The following is a 25,255-nucleotide window of genomic DNA, read 5'->3' as shown; positions in this document are numbered from 1 at the left end:
GAATGATTTGCACTGGCCTTCTTCCAGTGCTGGAGATGAACACAGACAAGATAGAAATGAAGAAATTCGTTGTTATCTTAATTTTAAGGTAAAAAAACAGATTGAAAGAAACAAGTCTGCTCATGTCTCTGTGGATACCAGCGCATTCACGTAGTCGTAATGAACCCCAGTCAGAGGAGGAGGAGGAGGAGGAGGAGGAGGAAGAGTTCATCCTGTGTGAAGTGGGTAACTTCGCCGTCAGTCAGTCCTCCTCCCTCCACGCAGCAGCAGGAAAGTGAAGCCCACCTTCTACTTCCTTTCACTCTGCGCGCGCTTCGACAACTATTTCTGTCGCGTTTTCTGAATGGCGCGCGAGCGAGTATCATCCGCGAGATTCCTGCGGTGACAGCTGGACACGCGCCTTTCAAAGTCAGCAAAGTCGACCTGAAAGGTTTCTCTGCTAAAAACCAGGTAAGCCGAAAGCCTCAGGCCTCATTCACACAGACGCGGCTGTGCGGGCGCGGATCTGTCCGGGTTTGCACGGTGTCTGCGCGGAAAAGTCAGAACTGCATGCACACAGATCAGTCCTTTCACACTGCACGCGCGGGTAACGCGCCCTTTTAAATCCGCGCGGCGGTTTCTAAATAGAAATGAAGTCTATTTTTCTGCGCGGACTTGAGCGGGCTGTGCGCCGCGTCCCGTTGAAACCAATGGCATAAACACACATCTCGTGTCAGCTCGGCTTTCCATGCATGCATTGAGCTCATGTCTGCCCACAAACTGGTCTACACAAGAGGCTTTTGCCAGTGTTCTCGTCCGTCTATTTTTCCGCGCGGCTTGGAGCGGGGTCCCATTGAAAACAATGAAGACAGGTCCGAGTTGTCATATATGCAGATATATCCCACTGAGCAATAGACGGCTAGTAGACGTCTAGTATTTTTTTAGACCTGATTTCAACCGTCTAGATTCCGTCTGTTTTTAGACGGAATTTAGACGTTGCAGTTTAATCAATTATTCTATAATTATTTATTAAAAAAAACAACTGTAAGGTGCATAGCTAATCTCCAAATACTGAACTAATATAATTATGAAAGCTGTTGAGCGATATACAGTATAGTATAAATATAGCCGAGATTTAGACGTCTAAATCTCTACCGCATTTCAACGTCTAGATATAGACCGAATCTAGACAACTGAATTTAATCCATTATTTAAAAGTTGTTTATTTAAAACAATAACTACAAGTTGCAAAACTGATCTCTAAATATTGGATTGAGATCATTTTAATAGCCGTTGAGCGATATACAGTATAGTATAAATATAGCCGAGATTTAGACATCTAAATCTCTACCGCATTTCAACGTCTAGATATAGACCGAATCTAGACAACTGAATTTAATCCATCATTCAGTACTTTAAACAATAACTACACGTTGCAAAACTGATCTCTAAATATTGGATTGAGATCATTTTAATAGCCATACTCGTTATAAGGTATAGTTTAGATGTAGACGTCTAAAATCCCTAATTTCAGCGTCGATAATTACACCATTCAATTTATTTTACATCTTTAGAATACAGGAAAACAAAAATCTGATGGAAGAGCCAACTCTTTGAAGTGCACAGCTTTCACAGTAGAGTGATCGGTGTTTTCGCGTTATTCCATCAAAACGTATGAAACCTCCACAAAACCTTCGGTAAATCTGAAAGCCCAGATCCTGCTGAGCACTCGACAACGAAGTTTGTGGCTGAAATTCCCTTAGATTATTAGATGTCGGTTGTGTTTTCTCAGCCTCTGTAACGCTGACTGCCACCATGTTGCTTTCGTTGTTGACAAAAACCTCTTTGGTGTACTACGCTCACGTGACGCACCTTGCAACCACTTCTGGGAAACGTTCTTCCGCTCAAAGAGAAGTAGTCCGTGATAAAACTTAACTACTTTACAGTCTTGTGGAGATTGTACGACCATAACCTGAAAACGCCTTCAACTTGTGCCTGTGGACTGCGCTACTTCCAACTGTGAAATCCTTGTGCTCATGCGCTCCACTGTACTGAAACAACCGCAGAAAAGTTGGTCGAAGAAGTGCTGTTTCAGGCATACAGAGGTGGGTGTCGCAGCAACTACTACAGAAATTTTTTTATTTTTGCAATGTTTGGTCCTTTTACCGTCATTCATTAATTTAGCATTTGCTTATTTTAATTAAGGGCCTGCTCTCTCTGTAGGAATTGAGGTTAAAAGCTTCTGCTTCGGCTATTTTCCAAACATTTTACTGTTTAACTTCGAAGACGAGATATATTCAGATGCCAATACTTGACCATAATACACATAATTCACCATAATTCATAATACAATAGGCAGCCACATTTGCAGTTTTTCTTCATTTGTTCTATTGCTTTGTTTGCAGAAGCAATTCGGAAGAATTTTAAGGAGGCTACAGACGACCAAATCCGCTTGGCCATGGGATTCTATTTCAAACAGGCCCCAGCTCGGACTGGTGGAGGGGGGTACAGGAGACCCAGGACACCAGTGGTGTAGTTTTATTTTAAAGGTTTGGTTTGCAGCAATAAAACAAACAAACAAAAAAAATATATATAAAAAAATGTTGTTGTTATTGTTATGGTTTTAATTTTGTATTTACAAGTTGTTCTATTTTTTCAGTGCAATGTTTATGTAACCCAGCTCCAGAAGGGTTAATAAATAAAATCAATTAATTTGCAGTCATTATTTAATTATTTCCTTATGTTTATAAGTGTTTTGTATTTTACTTTGAAAAACCTGAAGTTTATTTTGAAGACCGGAAGTAGTAGGCCGCGCTAGTGAAGCAGTTTAACCTCACTAATGCACAGACGGAGCACGCCACTTCACTTCCGCGTGAGAGAGAAAAACGGGAAAAAAGGTATGGAAACTGTACAATTTCGCAGTCAAACTGAGAAATGAAGTAGTTGTTGATACCATGCTCCGAAAACTCCGTTTCAGAGAGGAAAAACCGTCGTTGAAGCACTTTCCGGCCGCGTTTCTCCTGAAAAAACCATTGGTAAGCTTGCCGCTGCGTGTTGCAATGTGTGTGTGTATGTGGAGATGTGAGGCGACCATGCTGTTTCAATTAAGGGTGTTTTGTACATCTTAAGTTGTTTTTGATTCATGTTTTGCACTTAAAAACATTTATATTAATGGATTGATGGTGAAATTTGACTGGAATGAGCACATTATGAGAGTTTCACTGTGTAAAATGCCTCATCTTTTGCACATGTGATGCGAAGTTAAAATGTGTTCAGGAGTACAAGAAGTCATTTTAAGTTCATTTAAGTTGCTTAGAAGCAGCAAAGCTGTAATTTAAGTTAGTTAGGTTATGAGAACGGATGTATTTCAGTGAAAATCTCTTCTCTGATGTTAAAAAAAAACTAGAAAATGAGAGAAACACATGAGGAAGCACATGTTATGCCTTCATGTAGAAGTAAAAATTTCTTGGTTGAATGAAATCTTTAAAACATTATTCCTTTGAATTTTAATTGATTAAAATACATTTTGACATGATAAACTCTTAATTGTTAAGATTAATTACGGTTTTCAGCATGTAACCCATAGTATTTTGATTCCTGTTTCATAAAGATTATCAGTGTTGTACAACCACCTTGAACTGAACATTTAGGTGATCATTTGAAGATGTTCTATGCATTGAATTGGACTGTAAACCTGTTTTCTAAATACAGGTCAGGTTCTATTGTGATGCTTGGAAAGAGTGAAGCTTCAGCTTTCATGTCTGACGAAGCTGATGAGCGATCCAACTGATGGCGAGCTCCCAGTCCACCTTCGGTGCTTCAAGCAGAACTTTTAATTCCGCCACACCACTTAATGGATTAAGTGGTAGGATTTGTGTCAGTCCAACTGACCGGCAGCAACGAAAGCCTTCCTTGGATATCCTTGAATCTTGACTTTTGACTTTTGGATCCAAACCACCGAGGAACACTCCCATTTGGACATTTATTTATTTTATTTTATTTCTTAGTTTATGGGCCCAAGGTTGTAATGTTATTGTGTTTAGTATTGTTAAAGGAATACTCCACCCAAAAAACGATTTGGCCTCATTTTCTACTCACCCTCATGCTGAGAAACACTCTGGAGCACTTTTTTGACGTTTCAAATGCAGTTGGAGATGTTTGGGGATTTTCGTTGTCAACAAACAGGGACCGACAGAGCCCGACAGAAAAAATGGTCCATAAAATCCACAAAACGTTCCCATTTTCCTTCATACTGCTCGTCCGCTGTAATCCAAGTGTCCTGAGTGCGTAACGTCCATAATTCATTCTTAACGAGGTCATTTAGTACATTTTAAGAGCCCAAACAGGGCGCTCTCACACAGCTCCATTGCATGTCTGCGCGCGCACCCTGAACTACGGAAGCCGCGGCAGACCAAGCCAGACGCTTGCGCGCTTTCAGCGACTACTTTTCTAAATTGCAAGCGTAGAAGAAGAAGTTCCGCTGTATATATTCTGCTGTGAGTAACCGAGCTGTGGACAATCACAAAAGTGATTGGCTACTGTTTTAAAGCTTTGAATTCGGTGTCCTGCTGAAAGGGCACAAGCGTGTTGCTTGGTCTGCCGCGGCTTCCGTAGTTCAGGGTGCGCGTGCAGACATGCAATGGAGCTGTACAGAGCGCACTGTTTGGGCTCTTAAAATGTACTAAATGACCTCGTTAAGAATTAATTATGGACGTTACGCACTCAGGACACTTGGATTACAGCGGACGAGCAGTATGAAGGAAAATGGGAACGTTTTGTGGATTTTATGGACCATTTTTTCTGTCGGGCTCTGTCGGTCCCTGTTTGTTGACAACGAAAATCCCCAAACATCTCCAACTGCATTTGAAACGTCAAAAAAGTGCTCCAGAGTGTTTCTCAGCATGAGGGTGAGTAGAAAATGAGGCCAAATCGTTTTTTGGGTGGAGTATTCCTTTAAGATCTTTGTGGAACTAAAGAGTTTCAAATCATTCTGCCTCTGTGTCCAGTGGTTATTGTTTCACTTGGCTCCTACGAACCGAGTATGTGACGTGTATGTACCCTGAAGTTGGTTACATTTAAAAAAAAAAAAAAAAATGTTTCTTATATTTTATGTCGGTAGTTTGTATTAGAGTTTGTGCTTCTCTTTTCAAGTGGTGTAAAGAAATTAAAAATTTTTTGGACATTCATATTTTTGAATTTTATTTAAAAGGTGTTGGTTTTGATTACAGTACTAATGGTTAAAAAAAATGTTAAAATACAGGTTTCTGGTGAATAATAAAAAAATTGCAATGGCTGCATTTTTATTAGAATATCTTAATACGTTCAATAGACGTCTATAAGACGAGTAGTTTTTGTAAGGGGTTTAGATCTGGTACAAAAGTAAATGTCTAGCAAACGTCTAAATTTATACGTCTATAAATAGACGTTCATTTGCGGTTATTTAAACGTCTAAGATCAGAAGAGGTGTATGAATTTGGTATATAAATGAACGTCTAATAAACGTCTAAGTTTAGACGTCTACAAATAGACGTATATTAGTGGTTATTTAAACGTCTAAGATGAGACGAGGCGTACAGACGTAGACGGCTAAAAGACGGCTAATAGACGGCTAAAAGACGGCTAATGCTTAGACGTCTAAAAGACGTCTAGCTTAGACCGCTAAAAAACTTTCATTTTTAGACCACTGGTAGACCAATTTTAGACTAGACGTCGAAGAACAATTAGACGTCATTTAGACCGAAAAATGCTCGGTGGGATGTTCGTTTGAATTTACTATTCGGCGCAGTTGAGAGGAGCGCGCGTGTCCAGATACATATATCTAGAGATTTATGTCTATAAGTCTGCGCCGTAGCTACGGAAGCCGCATTGTGTTGTGTGTTTTTGACTGATGCACGTTTCTGGATGCCTGTTCTTGGGAATAAACATTCTTTAGCTCCCGAAACGCCTCTGGAATTACTTCAGACATATTACACTAGTAGCCCATTGCCGCGGACAATCCGCTCACGCAGACCGCGCTGGTGAGAAAGGGACGCTTGAACACGCCGCTCCAGCGCCGGCGCGGTCTACGCGTCCGCCCCGCGCCCGCGCAGTGACCGCGTATGTGTGAATCAGGCCGAAGTCTTTGTCCTGTTTCTGACCCGCTGTGGTCTTTTCCACGTGACTCTCTGGTCAAACCGTCGTGATTTTCTGTCATGTTTCTTTTAATGCGTGACCATTGGTATTCATAATGTGAGTCATGGGTCTGGGAGCGCACTGCGCGGGAGCGGCATCCGTTTCCACACGCTGGAGGTCTTGCATTAGAAATAAGTGGACTGCCGGGAAACACGCACGCGCCTGGATTCTTGCCTGACAGCGTGTGTATACACAACAGGAATGTTGTGCAGCTCAACAGCGCACTTAGATTATCTTTAGCAGATTGTCTATTGGGAAAGTTTACCAAATTATATCTACAGCTTACAGTTTAATTTATTTGTTGCATTGGTCCTTCAATTTTGCCAGAAAAAACTTCAGTTTTTCCCACCTTGACGCATATAATATATGCAAATATTTAGAATTAATGTATTTAGAACTTTGGAATTTGACTTTGGGATGAGCCTGAAGGTCCCCATGTGAGATTACATCACCTCCTAATGAAGCACAAATGACTCAACTCACTGAAACCATGTGGAGTCACTGTTTTTGTTCTGAAGGGAGTGGGTGGTCTTCTTGATTCCATTAACCATCCCATATTTCACTGTCCTCCAGCTAATGATCTGCTGTGTGTTTTTTTACATTCCTCTGCCTTTCACCTCCAGTTATATCCTGCCGAACCTTCACACTACCAATCCTCCCCACGCCGAATTACTTTGAATATTAAAGCTATGAAAGCTGAGCCTGGAGAATAAGTCAGTGGTGTGTGTGCGTGTGTGTGTGTGTGTGTGTGTGTATGTGTGTGTGTTTTGATCGCATGTGTTTTGGTCGTGTCACTAATATGTTAACAACCCGGGGACTTCCCTTGTACCACATGAGTCACTCTTTTTGGGGCAACATGACACCCACACATGCTGCGCTCAGCTCTATAGGCACTACTGAGACAAACTTCATCAAGACTGAGAATATTGGGGAGAGTACCAACTGGGAAGTACTTCGTGACATTTTGTTTCAATCAAACCAAAGCACATTGGATTGCCCCTTCTGCCCACAGTGTCTGCAGCCGTTGCTTGCTGAAGCAATGTTTTCCAAGGCCACTGCCAGCGTTGTCCGTCAGGTTGACGATGGAGGGAGCCTCATACCTGTGTACCGACTGAACGACTCGGAGAAGCTGGATCTCATGGCTCTCGTAGTCAAACGCAAACACTGGTTCTGGCAAAAACCCAAGTACCAACCGACCGATTTCACCCTCAGTGCCTTGCTGCTGGGTGATGAGGTGCTCAAACCTGGTATGTAGGTGTGCAAACTGTAAACATTTAGAGAAACTCTTTGATTCATTTTCACAGTGCGTGAACCATTACTGACACAGCTCTGTGCGACACCTTGTGTTCTGACAGAAGTGACTGAGAAGTCCTTCGTGACCTTTAAGGGGACTATTGGAAACCAGCTCTCTGGGAAGGTGGAAGCTGACGTTAGCTCTGCCAACTTAGCACTGGAGGGAAGCGGCACTTCCAAACAGCATACCAACTTTGGCCAGTTGAAGAAGGAGGAACTGAGTGTAGAGAAGCTTTATAATGACTCCAAAGACAGGTGACTAACAGGAACACGTCTTTCTAACGTCCGTGCCTTCTGTGACGGACTGGTTCCGATCACTCATGGCCTTCTCTCTGCCTCAGGTTCGTGGACATGCAGCACGGGCTGGTGCAGCAGATCAAGAAAAAAGCCGAAGTGTTGGCGTTGGTGACGGCGAGGATCCTCACCACCACCTCCTGTCCCATCGAGCAGACCAAAAAGGAGCAGTGCAAATTTAACTGGGGGCTGGGATTTCTGGGAAGCCCTCTTGAAGTAAATCTCTGAGTTACTTTTTAACAAAGTCTTCGTCTCACTGTTTTTGAAGTGATTTCTGATGTGACAATCGCTTTTGTTTTGATTTTAGTCAGGAATGCTGATATTTCTCATCAATAAATGTGTAATATGTCAGTGTGTGTGTGTGTGTGTGTGTGTTTGTGTGTGTGTGTGTGTGTGTGTGTGTGTGTGTGTGTGTGTGTGTGTGTGTGTGTGTGTGTGTGCGCGTGTGTGTGTGTCTACTCAGGGTTATCTGAAGAACAACAACATCGCTGAAGTGGACAGTGCTCTCTCCATGGAGATCCCGCCTGGCACAGTCATTGCCTACAGCATTTTGGAACTGGAGATTAGAAAAGATGGACGCTGCAGTGAGTGTGTTTGTGGTCACAACAACGTTTGATCTTCAGTTGAAAACCAAACCCTCAGTATGTTGCTCTTTTGTGAACTTGAGCGTGTTTCCTGCTGTGCTTTCACTTTAAATATTTCAACATGTTCTATGGATCGCTTCCTATTTCTGGGAGTGTTTGCACTGCATCATCGTTACTTTTTGGGCAACTTTCGCATCATTTTAAAATCTTAAGGGAGCCACTGACCGGATGAGAGGATTAAGTAATGGTGCATTCACACCGGACGCGTCGCGGGCGTCGTCGACGCTTGGGACGCCTCGAAGCTGACGCTTGTGACGCTTTAAACACGACGCTTGACACCGGGTGGTCACAAAGCTCTTGACGCACGTCAGTTAATTGGCGCGCTGGAGGCTGATTTCTGTTTCCAGCTATGGCGGATCGCATCAGGAGAGCGGCTTGGCTTTATTTGTTAAATAAAGCTAGACCGCGTCGTCGTCGGAAAAGTCGCTATTGGCTGCTCTGCTCCTCTCTGCTCTGACTGCAGCGGGGAGCGCTGCTGAGACTGACCGCTTGTGAGCGCTTTGGGACGGGGGAGGGGCTCACGCAGCACCTGCTGCTCATTGACGACAGCAACGAGACGTCCTGTCACGTCTCCAGAGCACCAGAGAAGGTTGCTCGATTTGTCGCTAGTTGCTTTTGACAAAAAAACGTCGCCAAGAGGCTTTGGAAAGTCGCCAGATTTAGCGAGAAAGTCGTCAAGTTAGCAACACTAGTCACTAAATGACTACTGAATTGCCCTAGATGGGCCAATTTGCCAAAATGTTGAAGTATCGCTTTAAGCATTTTCAGTCTTGGGTGTTGATGGAGATGGGATGAAGGGTTTTAAATGAGCACCGACAAATGCCATTTATGTGTAATAGAATCTTCTGGAAAAGTCCTGAAATTGCATAATATTGCATAATAATCTCCAAATCGGAAAAGACTGTTACTGGATGTTTTCATAAATCTTTTATAATCCTGCGCACCGCATGGTACTAAAGTCCTGCAAAACCTGATATTTTTCTGATGGATTATTTCACTGAAATTGTTAGTAATCTCATGATGACTACTTTAAAGAAGTAAAATAAAGAATCAAGTTACTGGTAATGGTCACATACTCAATGAAGAGCAGCTGAAGTTACTGCATTGTGACTTTCTTTTCCTTTCTTATGTAATTAAATGCCTGCCAATGACAGTGCTGTCAAATGAGGTTGAAAACCTCATACCTGTTAATGAATTTAATTAAGGCAATGCACCCAGTGGTCATAAACTTCTCATTTCCAGTACTCTTCCCTTTAAGTTCATTCCTCTACTGAAGCCTGATGTGTGTCATTCCAGCCATCTGCCTGCAGCCCAGCGTGAAAGGAGGTTTCGAGGCGGACTCGATGTCGACCTCCGACCTCGACCTGAATGACGTCGATACCTGCGTCCAGAAACCTTTGAGTGCACATCTGAACGGTTTGTGTGTATTTATTCACAAGGCTGGATTATTACTCAGAAACTGGAAATGACTCGTTGAGTGTTCACGAGGAAGTGAAACGCGGCGGGAGGATGATCGAACTGTTCACGGTTCTGTTTCTTTGAATTGTCGCGTCTGTATGGGTGTCTTGCGAAATCGTGATGCTTCGCTGCTCTGAAGGTATCATGTAATTTCTTTCAGGAGCTCAAGAGCTTGACCTCTGTCCTCTGGCAGAACTCCCAGAGTTGACTCGTTGTGCCTTTTTCGGGATGCTACAGGAGGCTATGACGGACCGGCCTGCTCTGACATCTCTACAGTTTTTTGTGAGGAACACACTGGGATCATCCACGCCGGGGTTTTCAGTGGCAGCTCAGAAACAGGAAATTAAAATATGCTTGTTGCAGAATGCGTTGACATTTCGTGTCTGCAATGAAAGGGAAACACAACACGTATAACGACAATTACCTGAAGTTTCAATGAATCAAAGTTTATTGAGAACTTACTTGCATGGACTGCTTTAGACTTTCCACTGCCAAGAAAGGACGCCCAGTTTCATTTTTAGATAAAAATTATGTAGGCACTAAAAAAGACCATCAAATCACAAACCTCAATTCAGTCATCGGATCTCACTTTTTTCCTGATCAACATGTTTGTTAATCCCACTGTGATTCTTTACGGCCTCTGTCATCAAAGCCTGTCTCATGTTTTTGACTCTTGTTGAACTGGAAAATCTGGATTGCTGGAGACTGACCTCTTTCTCATTTTTTTAGCTGGAAGAGTTGTGTAACGGCGAAACACTCACAACTGAGAATGGTGAGTGCTCAGAGGATCAGGAGATGTTATTTGCAGCCATCTTGGACCAAGCGGGCTCCGACAGGCACTCTGGAGACGGCATCCCTGCTCCGCTGAGCGCAGCTCACCTGTTGGTCAGTGCAATGGAAGGTGAGAGGAAACGGCAGGCGCTCTCGTCACAACACCGGAGAAATCCATTTTCCCCGTCTTCACTCTGTTTTCACTTTACGCAGCGCTTCCGGATGAAACTCTGAACCTTCTGAGCAGGAGCAGCCAGGAAGACCTGAAGGCTTTTGACACGCTGGTCAGTTCTGCTGTTGGCTTCTGGGTTATTTCATCAGTGAGGAAAAACTTGAATTCAGAGAATGGTAAAACAAGTTTATATGGAATCTAAAAGTATGTTTACATTTTTGAAGCCCAAACACACACACACTAATGTTCCTCTGTTTCCAGTGCAGTAAAATTCATATCTCGTGTTCTGCATCGTTCCTGTTTCGCCATCCTGAATTGGTACTTGAATACAAACTCTGATGATCCTATACAGTGTGAAATTACAGTTGTCAGCTCACCTCACAAGGCGTTGTCGCCACCCAGGAGTGTGACTAGGCGACACTACATCAAGTTATAGGCTCATGCCCATCATAAAAACAGGCCACAGACCCACCTTTGGGTGACGATCAACCAGCTGAGAATCGCTGGTCTGAAACCTTTTTCCAGACCAGATCATGTTGCCTCTCACAGTTCATGCCTCTCAAACCCCCTGAAACAAAAACTTTGTGACAAAGTGCTTTTTGTTTACATCTGTCCTGCTGTTTCCACAGATGTGCAGGTTAAAGGAGAGCAGCAAGCCTGTGTCCGTGCACTCTCTCCCCGTCCTGTCGCAGGACAGCCAGCGCCTGCAGATGGCCGAGCAGCTGTTCGGCTCGGCAAAAGTCACCCTGAGGAGAAACGCTGACTGCCTGTGGGCGGAGGCTGAGAGACGTGTTGGAGTGCTTCCCCTGTACCTCAGCATACATGGACTGGCTGTGCTGTGCAGCGGGCTGAAGTAGTCGCGGTGTGTTGCATCTGCACCATACTTCACTAAAGTGATGGTATTCTTGTTATTCACTTGATGTTTGTTGAGTAAGCTTACTACACATTGTAGTGTCCCCCTACCATTATATTAGGGGGGCGCCCCGCCCCCCCAACGGCAACCCCCGCCCCCCCGAGAAGGTCAAGTTAAATTAAAATAATTGTTACTTTTTTACACGCAAACTTTAGTTTTCCTGCATAAAGGCCGTTCCACATGCTGTCCTTATACGAGACGCGCCACTGCAAACTCGTGTTTGTGCCCCGAGTCGGAGAGCCTCACTGCGCTCCAGCTGAGCGTAAAAAAAAAACACATGCGCTTTTAGAGGTGAAACACGGTCCATTCCTCATTATTTGCCGTATTGAACTCGGCCGAATTATCAGAAAAATCACGAGGAAAATGCTGGTATGAGGCACAAACTGAAATAAGGAGCGCAAATATGACGAAGATGAAAGTGAAACTTAAATCGCGAGTTTTGTCGGTGCAGCGTTTCGGCCAGCTGGGCGTTTTTCAGGCACTGAAAACACGCAAAATAAAGTACATTTCTCTTCAACACACAATCTGGCTTAATAAAGGTCAGTATGAGGCACAATTCGGCGTGACTGAATTTAGGCTGTCTTGGAGATAGAATGGAGTTTGAGGAAGTGAGCGCTCATAAGAAACTTATTTTTAAAACCATTTTTCATCTGCTCTGCTATTAGAGTGTGTGTGTGTGTGTGTGTGTGTGTGCGTGTGTGCGTGTGCGTGTGCGTGTGTTGGAAGTCTGCGTTCTTACCCCCCCCCCCCCCAAACCTGTCACGGTGATCCGCGTTTCCACAGCGCGGATCACGTTGGAAACGGTTTTTATTCTGTGTGAATAAGGACAGCTGGTGAAAAAAAGATGGACTCTTTCGAAGAGGTAATTATTGTTTTCTTTTTTTTTTTGCCACAGAAACGCAAATAGCTTATTATAAACGGGAGACAAGATGCCTGCTAATTTGTAACTGACAGGTTAGAGGATGAAAAGACCCAGTGGTCATCAGCGGAAATCATTTGTTGTCCGTTGGTCTGCAGTCGCTGCTTCTTGATGAAAAACGGAGTGTTACAGACAGTACAGTGTTTCCTGCAGGAAAAGTGTTTCCCCCCAGGGGGGGGTTGTAGTGTCGCTGCTAATGCTGCTAAAAGCAAAGCAATAATTATATATATTGAAAAATCCTGCGACATGTTGGAGGAGCGGATTGGCTTAATTTGCATTTTGTCATCTCCACTAGTAGTGGCTTGGCTAAAATGGACATTCATAGACATTTAAAAGTTACGCACTGTAGCTTTAAGCCATTATAAATCATATTTGATCAATTGTAAAATTATTTATGTAACACACACACACATTTTGAATGGAATCGGCAGACACTTCACATGAGCCATTTTAATCGTGATTAGCTCCAGGATTGGGGTGCAATTAACTGTTGGCCAGCTGTAATTATAAGTGAAAAAAGAACATATTATGACTCCCCCCCCCCCCCCCCCCCCATAAATTGATGTATTGTAACAATAAGGTTACATGAAGCTGCACTTGCCATGGCTTCTCTGCTACTTTATAATTTATTTTTAAAAAAAAGAAACTTTATGCTTTTTAAGATGGATTGAATGCAATCTTCACTTATATGTATTAGTGTCATTTAGCATTTATATCATGCAAGAAACACCAAGTTTTTTTATGTACTGCATGAACAGTGTGTCCTAGAGATGGACAGTTTCAGTCATCACTCTTGGAAACAATAAAATTGTATTTTTCAAAGGAAGTCTGTTCTCTGGTTATTGTCTAGTGGTGGAGAGGAGAATTTGTCAGAGCAGTCATTCAGGAAATAAAATGGAATTAAGAGTATGATGGTGCCTGAGCGAGTTGTACTGCTTTTGTCATTCGATACAGCCAAACTCGGTGGAAATTTTGCAAACGAATTGCTGTTTGTTGAGAACATTTTTAATTATTTGGATCCAAACGAATTTAATTCAGTTTTCAATATATTCTTTTTGTTTCACCAGTATGAAATATTCCCAAATAATCAAATGCCAAATAATTTCCTGAAAAACAGATCAATACACAGATAAAGCAGAATGGAACCACCAATGTAAAAAAAAAAAGGTTTGAATGTTAATTAAAATTGTTGGTGTCTGCAGGTCAAAACACAATTTTAGCAGTGAACTAGATTAAAGCAAAGGTACAGCAGTCCCATACAAGTGAATCAAAACTGAAAGAGAGTAGTGTATTTGTTATTCTTGCCTACTGACTTTGCACATCAGGCACCTGTGTGACCTGAATAATGTTTTTTGACAGACCTCATGTTCATACCTGCACCCTACACATGCACACAAGTCTTTCAAACTGAATTAGATCTTTTCTACATGTGCACCAACCATGAGTTATTCATATCTGCAACAGCATTTGCTGCAGCTGTTAGCATGGGAAAAAAAGAAAGAAAAAGGTCAGCAGTAATTATTTTTGATGTGATTTTCAAACAGGTACCACCAGAGCGACAGCCTGCACACCTCATATTTAAACTTAATGGACCAGACTGTATTAATCCTCTTGTGGAAATTCCTACTTCTAGAATGTGGTGGTGCAGCTGCATTGAGGCACTCCAGGGAACTGATGGGGGTGAAAGCTCAGAGAGACACAGTGGTGAATTGTCAGCTGTGGGATTCAAACCTGAACGCTACCAATCCCAAGTCTGCCTCTCTAACCTCTACATGCAGCACACCCAGAATGTTACAATCCTCACCAACACACAGACGGTGAAGCACATCCTTTAATCTCTTCACTGACTGCCTGAGTGTCAATTTTGATTTCAAAATATTACTTCTGGTCTATAAAGCTTTTAATGGTCTTGGGCCTAAAAACATCTTGCATTTCCCTGTAGAATATGAAACATCCAGACCCCGAGGCCCTCAGGAAGAGGTTTACGTGTTCCCAGAGTCAGAAGTGAAAGGGGGGAAGCAGATTGTAGTTGACCTACGCTCTTCATTAGTGGAACAAACTTACTGAACAACTGAGGATTGCTGATACATTCACTTCTTCTGAATCAGAAAACACAGTCTCAGGCTTTCCATTAAAAAAAAAAGATTTCACGTATTTAACTAACTTTATCTTGATCAAGTTGGAAAATGAAGTTTTCCGGTTACAGTGGACGCTCTCCTTTCGACTTCGATCTCCCAGTGATCACAGATTATAGTGTGTTTAGTGTAAAATCTACGTTTCTTCGTCTGTTTATTATTTGTGGCACAGTTGGTGAGTACAATATGACATCGAAGAAAACAAAATTTACTTTCCAACGGAGGCAAGGCAGCACGGCAAGCTACCACTGCTGTGTTCCAAGATGTTCTTCTTCAGCCCGGTGTAATTCTGCTTTCAGTTGTTTTACGTTTCTGATCGATCCCAAACAACGAAAAAAATGGCTAATTAACATTAGAAGAGACAAATTTGTCGTGAGGCAGAACACCAGAGTTTGTTCCCGTCATTTTGAATCCGTGGATGTCATCCAGCCCTCAGCCCCACAAGGCCGCCGTATTTTAAGAAGTAGGGGCTGTCCCTGTCCTGTTTGACTGGAACAATTTTTTGATTCCTGCTCCACAACCAGGTGTTTGGGAGTGGAGAGAGCGGTCAAATCCTCCCCCTTTAGACCTTGAAGAGGATGTAAGGATGGAGGCAGCTTGCTCCGACCACGACTACTGCTCCACCACCAACGAGCCGGCCTCGCTGGATTTAGCCGTCAGCGAGGTTGAAGTTGCCTCGTAAACCAGACCCGCTCACTCCTCATCCGTTTGGATTGTGGAGAGCTCAGTCTGGGTAGGAGCCCATAGAAGGGGATTTCACGCAGTCCTGAAACGACCGAGCCAATCAGCGTTGCCGATTTTTGTTTTCAAATTTTTTTGGCGCATTCCGGTGGCTAAACCGGAAATGACGCTTTCGCTGCGCGTATCGGAGATGATGGACTTTAACTTCAACTATCGTCTGAAAGCTGTAACCAGTAAAGTTATAGCCAAAATACCAAGAATTACAACAATCAAGCAAGAGCAAGAGTCTGTGCCTGGTGAGTTTCTAACAGGAAAAGACGTTTTCGCGTGTCTTTGCGTGTAAGGAAGCTAGAGCTAATGAGCTAATGCTAATCCTTAGAGAAGCTAACGCATTTTGATGACGTATTTGTTTTGAAGCGCTGATTGGCTGAAGTGTGCTGTCAGTCAAAGGAGTAACCGACACCCCCTGCAAGAAGTTTCAATGGGCTCCTATCCAGACTAAGCTTAACTCCAAATCCAAATGTGGATGAGGAATGAGCGGGTCTGGTTTACAAGGCTAATGTTGAAGAGCTCCGATGTCAGACGGAGACTCTTCGGAGACAAACGGAAGAGAGGGCAATCAGCTATAGATTTGGCTTGGAGCGATTTGCTGGCTCGGATGAAGACATCAGATTGTACACGAGGTAAGCTAGAAAGCTTTGAGTGATTCCAAATATAATTTTAGTACCACCTATTATTGCTTGTTCTTTTTTGTTGACGTTTTCACCTTAAGAATAGCCTCGTGAACCAGCCCCGCCCACTCCACACCCACGTTTGGATTTAGTTGCTGGGGTGGGTCTGGGGACAAGCCAATAGAAAGACAATGCGGCTCGGCCATGAGATGGCCGAGCCAATCAGCGTTGCCGCTTTTTGTTTTCAAATTTTTTTGGCAAATTCCGGCGGCTAAACTGGAAGTGACGTCATCAACGAGCGTAGCGGAGATTACGGACTTTAACTATCTGAGAGCTGCAATAAGTAAAGTTACAGCCAAAATACCAAGTATTACAACAATGAAGCAAGAGCAGGAGTCTGCGCCTGGTGAGTTTCTAACGTGTCTTTGTGTGTAGAGAAGCTAGAGCTAAAGAGCTAAAGCTAACTCTTAGAGAAGCTAACGCATCTTGATTACGTATTTGTTTTGAAGCGCTGATTGGCTGAAGTGCGCTGTCAGTCAAAGGAGTAACCAACGTCCCCTGCACAGAGTGTATTGGCTTGTCTCCAGATCCACCCCAGCTACTCTGAACGTGGATGTGGAGTGGGCGGGGCTAGTTCACGAGGCTACCTTAAGACTGCCATATTCAATAAATTTCGAGTTTTCTTGTCAAACTTACTGTATATTTCGTTTTGAAATTTTGTACTTAACACACTCACATTTAAAGTCAAATGATCCATTTCAATCAAAAGGAATATTTTGGGAATTATTAAGGGAAGATATGTGACTTTTTGCCCCATGCTCACATTTTCAAGTTATGCCCACCTGATGTCTTTCTGGAGCCAGATTGAACCAGCCTTAGTGGTGCGTGTGACAAGCACACAGACAGGAACTCCTGGACAGAATACTCGCCATGCTTTTCCAACGGTATACACATTTGTTATTCTCATATTACACTGTAATTTGTATGTGTGGTTTAGTTATTTAGAGTCATAAGAACACAGAGTGATTAAAAACGACTTGTGAACATTTTCAAGACAAGTTATAACCTAATGATTTTTTTCTTTTTTTCCTTTTTCTACAGTCTCTTCAGCCCATTGATGAGTTTTTTCTTTTCATGAATTACTTGTCTTCGGGCCTGGTTCAGAAGGATCTGGCCTATAGATTTCAGGTTCACCAGTCTACAGTCAGCCGAATAGTCACCACTTGGGCCAACTTCCTGTACCAGGTGCTTGGAGCTGTTGGCATCTGGCTGGATGAGGAGACCATAAAGCAGTGTATGCCAGAGGTCTTCTCCGACTATAGTGACACTCAAGTAACCCTGGATTGTACTGAGCTGCGCTACCAAACACCTGACTCCCTCCTGCTGCAGAGTGAGATGTATTCCAGCTACAAATCCCACAGCACATTTAAAGGACTGATTGGGATCGCTCCCCATGGCGCCATCATGTTTATCTCCCCTCTTTATGAAGGCTGCATCAGTGACAGGGAGATTCTGAAGCAGTCGGGCCTGGTTCCTCTTCTGAAGCCCTCAATGGCCATTATAAAGGTTTCCTTGTGGAAGATCTCGTTCCCTGCAAGGTCCACATACCTGCCTTTCTAAAGAAGCAGCCGCAGCTGTCCGGCCCAGCGATCAGGAAGACCCAGTCCATTGCTTGGCTAAGAGTCCACGTTGAGCGGGTCATAAGAAGGGTGAAGGAACACAAGCTCTTCAGCACAGTGATTCCCATGTCTTTGTCTGGCAGCATCAATCAGCTTTTTTCCATGGCCTGCCTATTGGTAAACCATGAGAATGGACCTCCAGTTGTAGCCTGGGCCAGTTAAAGGTGTTGTCATATCCATCCATCCTTCATCTGCAGGGTCACGGGAGGGCTGGAGTCTATCCCAACTGACTCAGGAGAAGGTTTACAGAGTTGTAAAAATACCACTGAGATGACTCCATTGTGTTTTATCAGCTATTTTTCTTTGAAACCAATAGATGGCACTGTTGTACTGAGTATAAGTTGTACTCTACCTTAAAGTGATACTTCAACATTTTGGAAAATTTGGCCCATTTAGCACAATTATTCAGTCATTTCGAACAGTATACTTATTTAGAAGAGCCTACTTACTTTTTTTGTGAGGGCGAGCTGTTGTTTATTCAGAGGTGAGTCGGGGAAGGTTTTCGGGACGGACACAATGGAAGTGGATGGTATTTTGGTTCCCCTCGTCAAACTCATCAAATACACAATCCAACAACCCCAAAACACTTTGGTGGGCAAATTATAATCCGCACATTCACTACGCTGCGGAACACCAGTAAATAATATTGTAGCGTTACGACACTGAAGCAAATACTGGGAACTACTTTTTCTTTTGAAATCACTACGCCCAGACAAGTAGTTCCGTCTTAGCAATCTACGCATAAACAACTCAATCTCGGAATTTTGCATTAATACTTCACAGCGTAGTGAATGTGCGGATTATAATTTGCCCACCAACGTGTTTTGGGGTTGTTGGATTGTGTATTTGATGAGTTTGACGAGGGGGAACCAAAATACCATTCGCCTCCATTGTGTCCGTCCCGAAAACCTTCCCCGACTCAACTCTGAATAAACAACAGCTCGCCCTCACAAAAAAAGTAAGTATACTGTTCGAAATTACTAATGAATTGCGCTAAACGGGCCAATTTGCCAAAATGTTGAAGTATCGCTTTAAAACAGTTGCATTTTAAGTGTTAAGATAGAAATTTGATTGAGCAAGTACAGATAAAGCACAATTCATTAAAAATGTAAATCACTTATGAACATAAAACATGTTTTTTAATCAAACTTTATTTAACAAATGTACACATTAATTTCAAAAAGATATTTTTGAGCAAAAACAGGTTGAACATTCTCAGATGTTATTACACTAGTTATAATACATGTTATAGACATTAACGCACTGACTTGATGAATACACTGTTGGTGCCCTCCTCAGCTACCTTAGTGAACAGTGTGAACCTGCTTACTTGTTTTTTTCATGTGGGTGGGGCGTCAGCTTCACTGGGCTCAGAATCATGCATCTGTTAACAAACACTTGCATACAAAAACAAAGGGAGGACCTTGAATGAATGAATGAATGAATTAATTTTATTTTGAGCTATTGCGAGGTAACAATATTTTTCTGACAATAGTCAATTTACAGGAGTAGACAATACGATTTTATGTTAGTTATGAGATATATAACGCTCGAAAAGGAGTGGGAAGAAGAAAACTTATTTTATCCCACCCCTACATCAAGTGCTTCAGTGCTGTTGCTTCCAGTGCTGCCTTAACAATACAATTCCAATGACATTTGAACAGTGAAAAAGTTTATATTTACATATGTACAATTTCTTGCCTTCCTTACCTTCTATGAGGACAAATATTTCGAGAGGTATGTATAAAAGAAAAATAGATCACACCCCTTCTTAAGACTGGACAACACTTCCTCGTCTCTGTAAATGCATTGCACAAACATGTCATCATTTGCACAAACAACAAAGTCACACCACTTCATGCCAGTGATCAGCAGCTGTCCCTGGATCCAGTGTTAATTTTGTCAACGAAAACTTAAACGAAAACTATTCGTTGACGACTCATTATTCCGTGACTAATTTGTGACGAGAACGTAAATTTAATAAGTAATGAAAACAAAAACTAAAACAAAATCTCTGAACATCACGAACTGACGAGTAAAAATGTGACGAAAAAGCTGACGCTGGCCGTCGGGCAAGCTGGGTTATTACAACCATCCTCACGCCGGGCTCACTGGCTCCAGTCCGGCTCCGTTCTGTCTCCGATACTGAGACGCAGCACCGCAGCAGCACTGTTGTTTGTTGTGCTTCGCTTTTTCTTCTTCTTCTGTGATGTTGTATGGCAGCTTGCATCCCGTTGGTTGCATTACCGCCACCTGCTGGTCATTATGATTGGAGCTTTTTTTCTTGCAGGCTGTCATTTGTTGCAAGAATTTACAGAAAGAATCTGAAGTTCATATGTTTAAATTTTTTCCAAAAAGCCATAGATTTTCATATTTATGACACAAGAGTTATATGATACATTCTAAATTTAAATATCTAAACATAATTAAAGATATGCTTACAGTGGAGTTTTTACAACCGTGACACGTATCCTTCTGCACTTCTGCTATACTGTGGTTTTATGTTGTGTTGTTTTTATGTGTATATGTATGTTGATGTAGCACTTTGCACTTTGCCCAAGACAAATTTCCTACTGAGACAATAAAGTTATCTATCTATCTATCTATCTAGCTAGCTAGCTAGCTAGCTAGCTAGCTATCTATCTATCTAATTTACTACAGTACAACAGTACTGGTGCGTTCGTCTACTGTCACTGGGGAGGCTGCGCACCTCTGGCTGACGTCACTCCGGTGAGTGTTTTCCGTGTTGGTGAAGCTTGCCGAAGCTTGCGAGCGACTGAAGTACTTGCTGTCTCTCTCTTGCTATTACTGTTAATTCACGAAGCCATCAAAAAATCGGGGTTATTTACGCCCCCGGGGTTACTTTCGCCCCCGATTGACCAGTGATCTCTCGTGAATTACATCTCTTCTCCGCCGTTAGCGCCACCGGCGTGCTAACTAGCTTAGCCTGCTAACTAGCTTGGTCCGCCGGGACTGCTATGGCGTCCTCCCCTCTGTCTTCTTTTCTTTCCTGCTCAGTGTGCCGTATGTTGAGTCAGAACCCTGCCTCCCTTGACGATAGAGGTATTTGCGTAAAGTGCAGTGTATTGACAGCGCTGGAGGCCAGGGTAACCGAGTTAGAGGAGCGGCTGCGCAGATGTGAGGGGCAGGGCAGCGCGAGCTACAGCGGCAGGGCTCGCAGCCCACTCCCGCAGTGAGAGTAATGTTAGCAAGCCTGGCCCCGCAGAATGTCCCGAGCAGCCGGGGCAAGACCAGGACCGGTTTGTGACAGTCCGGAGGAAGGCTAGTGCTAAGCACCGCCACGTAGCACTCCAAGAACCGCTTCAGGTCTGCAATAGGTTCTCTCCCCTCAGCAACGACACACCGGCTGAACTGGACACGCTGGTGATTGGCAGCTCTATAGTTAGAGACGTGAAGCTGCCAGCGGTGAAGGTTAGGTGTTACCCGGGGGCCAGAGTGGGTGACATCGAGGGGAACCTTAGGCTTTTAAAACAGGAAGGTAGGAGATTCCGTCCAGTCGTGATTCACGCAGGCGGTAGTGATGCCCGGCGGAGACAATCAGAGGTGCTCAAATTACAAGTAGCCTCGGTGTGTGAATTGGCTAAGTCGATGTCTGATGCTGTAATATTCTCTGGTCCCCTGCCCAATTTGGTCAATGATGAAATGTATAGCCGACTTTCATCATTCAATCGCTGGTTGTCTAGATGGAGTGAAGAAAACTGAGTTATTTTTCTAAACAACTGGTGCACCTTCTGGGGAAAGCCTGGGCTCATCCGCAGGGACGGCATCCACCCAACTTTGGATGGTGCAGCCCTTTTAGCTCGCAATATGGCTGATCGGCTTCGTACCCTAAATTGACAATCCAGCTATGAGCCCCGGGCGCAGAGCAGTCGTGTAGAACGCTCCTCTGTTGATCTTGTTGATCCCGTCACTAATCCTGCTCCCGGATTTTTACAAGTCAAGCATGGAGGTTTACCTAGGCAAATAGACTGTGTCTGTCCATAGTGCTCAAAGCATTAGAAAAAAGTCAATGGGTAAAAAGCTTAACACCTGTACGAGACAGAATAACTCTTCCAGTAGGAAATACATAAAATGTGGTCTACTAAACATTAGAGCAATCTCCACTAAATCTCTGTTAGTTAATGACCTTATCGGTGACAATAACATTGATCTCCTTGCTCTAACAGAAACTTGGCTTCAGCAAGATGATTATGTGAGGCTCAATGAATGCATCCCTCCAACCTATGTTAATTTCCAAACAGCTAGATCAACAGGTCGAGGTGGAGGTGTGGCAGTGATATCGCACTCCAGTCTTCTTCTTAAACCCAAAACTAATGTTAAATTCAACTCTTTTGAAAGCTTAATACTAACGCTTACTTGTCCAAATTGGAAGAATCAAAAGGCTGTGCTATTAATTATTGTGTATCGACCTCCTGGTCCTTACTCTGACTTTTTAACCGAGTTCTCAGAGTTTTTAAGCAATATAGTATTGACTCATAACAAGATCCTTATAATAGGTGACTTTAATATCCATGTGGATGATTCTGGTGACAGTTTGAGTAATGTGTTTACTGCAGTATTAGATAGTATCGGTTTCACTCAAAATGTTGATGAATCCACTCATAGTCACAAGCACACCCTGGATCTAGTTTTAACATATGGGATAGAGGTTAGTGACCTAAATGTTCTCCCTCAGAACCCCATACTCTCAGACCATTTTTTAATTACTTTTCAGGTTTTGATTGAAGACTACTCTGCTCAAAAAGATAAAATTCAGTTGATACGGACATTATCTGAAAAATCTGTGGCTCGGTACAAAGAATTGATCCAGCCTGCATTTGCTGCATTATCTTGTGAACTCACAGAAATGAGCTTACTGACCAGTGGTGATAATAGTGATCAGTTTGTTGACAGTGCTATGCACTCACTAAAATCTGCCCTTGACGTAGTGGCTCCGTTGCAGCTGAGAACCAATCGACCCAGGTGCGTTGCTCCATGGTTTAATTCTGAAACCTGTGTTCTCAAACAAAAAACTCGGCAATTAGAAAGACTGTGGCGTAAATCTAAATCGGAACAATCTCTGAAGGCTTGGAAATGTAGCTTGCTAAGCTATAAACAAACTCTTTTTAAAGCCAAGACATTATATTACTCATGTTTAATAGAAATAAACAAAAATAACCCTCGGTTTCTGTACAACACTGTAGCCAGACTGACAAACAGTCATACTGTAGTGGAACCAATAATCCCAGAATCTTTAAACTGCCATGACTTTCTTAAATTCTTTAATGATAAAATTACAACCATCAGAGGTAAAATCAATGAAGCACTTTCCTCAGATCAAGCTCAGGGAAACCAGCCACTGCCGCCACCTGGAATACCTGAAATACTAGATAGTTTCTTACCAGTAAATGGGGCTGAGATTACTTCGATTGTAATGTCTTCTTAAACTTCGACCTGTCTCCTAGATCCAATTCCAACTAAGCTTTTCAAAGATATTCTTCCAGTTATTTTAAATACGATCTTAACTATAATAAATACATCTCTAGAAATTGGCTATGTGCCACAGTCATTTAAATTCGCAGTAATTAAACCACTGCTGAAAAAACCTAATCTTGATCCTGATATTCCAGCCAACTACGGACCAATATCAAATCTGCCTTTTATTTCAAAAGTCCTGGAAAAAGTCGTGGTTAAACAGCTTTGCTGCCACCTACAGGACAATAGTTTATTTGAGAAACTTCAGTCAGGATATAGAGCTTATCACAGCACTGAAACTGCGTTAGTTAAAGTCACTAATGACTTGCTATTGGCGGCTGACGCAGGTCAAGTCTCAATCCTGGTTCTCTTAGACCTCAGTGCAGCTTTTGATACAGTTGACCACAATATTCTTCTGCAGAGGTTAGAATGTGAGGTCGGCATCAGAGGAAAAGCCCTCTGCTGGTTCAAATCCTATTTATCTAATAGGTACCAATTTGTTCACGTTAACCAACAGTCCTCACCGTGCTCCCAGGTCAGTTATGGGGTTCCTCAAGGGTCCGTGCTCGGGCCAATTTTATTTCTGTTATATATGCTTCCTTTAGGGAACATGATTAGAAGCCACGATATCAATTTTCATTGTTATGCAGATGACACACAATTGTATTTATCTATGAAACCTGATCAAACTAATCAAATAGACAGACTCAGTGACTGTATCAGAGAAATTAAAACCTGGATGACTACGAACTATCTCCGTCTTAATCCTGGCAAAACAGAGGTCATTATACTAGGCCCCCATAAACTGAGAGAGTGTCTATCTGAACAGATTATCACCTCAGATAACGTCAGTGTATCCTCCTTCAAAACTCATCCATGCATTTGTTTCCACTAGACTGGACTACTGCAACTCCCTTCTCGCAGCCTGCCCAAAAAGTGTATTAAAAAACTTTCAGTTGGTTCAAAATGCGGCCGCCAGATTATTAACTGGAACTAGAAGATGTGAACACATTACTCCCGTTCTAAAATCTCTTCACTGGCTTCCTGTCGAGTTTAGAGTTAGATTTAAAATCCTTCTCCTCACTTACAAAATCCTAAATGGGATGGCTCCGACCTATCTCCAAGATGCTTTAACGCCTTATCAACCAATCAGAGCACTCCGCTCTCAAAATGCAGGGTTACTGGTGACTCCTGGAGTCTCTAAATGGACATCAGGTGGAAGAGCCTTTAGCTATCAGGCACCATTTTTATGGAACCAGCTTCCAAGTGGTGTCAAAGAGGCAGACACGGTCTCCACATTTAAGGTTAGGCTCAAGACGTTTCTCTTCGATGCAGCCTATGATCAGGTCAGCTAGGGATTCTAAACTAAACTAAACTTAACTAAACTTAACTAAACTAAACTAAACTAAACTAAACTAAACTAAACTAAACTAAACTAAACTAACTAAATACTAGTTTAAATACTAAACTATTCACAAAGCTGCCCTAGGAGCTAGAATGCTGTGGGAAATACGGTGCACTGAGCCCTATCTTCTAATGTCTGAATGTTATTCCCTTTAGTCCGTTCATTGCTTTTCACCTGTTGTCCCCCCCTTCGAGGGGGAGTCTTCTCCAGTTTCAGTTGCTGACTCCACTATTTCGAGGGCCTACGAACAAGCTCCGTCCGGACCAGGAGGACACTCCTGTCGGTCCTGCCCGCGGACTGGCTTCAGTTTTACTTCTGGGATCCGTAGTTCCTGTGCTGGACCGTCCAACGGACTGTACTCAACATAGTCCTAGGCTTTACTTCTTATTGTCTCATGCTAGCTGTTGCCAAAGCTGTCCGTCCCTGGGAGAGGAATCCCTCCATACTATGGTTCTCCCCAAGATTTCTTCTTTTCCCACTGGGTTTTTGGAGTTTTTTCTTGCCAGATGTGAGGGTCTAAGGCGGTGGTTGCTTTGTTTTGTCTCGTTACTGTGAAATTGACTTATTAATATTATGCTTATTCACTGTTTTTATT

At 42.8% G+C, this 25,255-nt stretch overlaps 1 protein-coding gene across 1 annotated transcript; it reads left to right on the top strand.

Annotated features, from left to right (window-relative positions):
* Positions 1-252: 252 nt before the first annotated feature.
* Positions 253-12,026, top strand: LOC115380971 (gasdermin-E-like). Its single transcript, XM_030082313.1, has 10 exons — positions 253-450; positions 7,163-7,397; positions 7,506-7,698; positions 7,785-7,953; positions 8,201-8,321; positions 9,678-9,797; positions 10,000-10,121; positions 10,569-10,740; positions 10,824-10,894; positions 11,412-12,026. The coding sequence occupies exons 2-10, from the start codon at positions 7,190-7,192 to the stop codon at positions 11,637-11,639; spliced, it is 1,404 nt and encodes a 467-aa protein (XP_029938173.1). The 5' UTR covers positions 253-450; positions 7,163-7,189; the 3' UTR covers positions 11,640-12,026.
* Positions 12,027-25,255: the final 13,229 nt, after the last annotated feature.

This window comes from Salarias fasciatus, chromosome 22 (genome assembly GCF_902148845.1).
Source record: "Salarias fasciatus chromosome 22, fSalaFa1.1, whole genome shotgun sequence".
Taxonomy (NCBI): Eukaryota; Metazoa; Chordata; class Actinopteri; order Blenniiformes; family Blenniidae; genus Salarias; species Salarias fasciatus.
This window is presented reverse-complemented; position numbering and strand designations above follow the sequence as displayed.

What these genes read in the sequence shown, in the direction of transcription:
- LOC115380971 (XM_030082313.1), top strand. Translation starts at nt 7,190, where the DNA reads ATGTTTTCCAAGGCCACTGCCAGCGTTGTCCGTCAGGTTGACGATGGA. An exon ending in TATAATGACTCCAAAGACAG is followed by an intron (nt 7,699 to 7,784) that starts GTGACTAACAGG and finishes TCTCTGCCTCAG; the next exon opens with GTTCGTGGACATGCAGCACG. An exon ending in TAGAAAAGATGGACGCTGCA is followed by an intron (nt 8,322 to 9,677) that starts GTGAGTGTGTTT and finishes GTGTCATTCCAG; the next exon opens with CCATCTGCCTGCAGCCCAGC.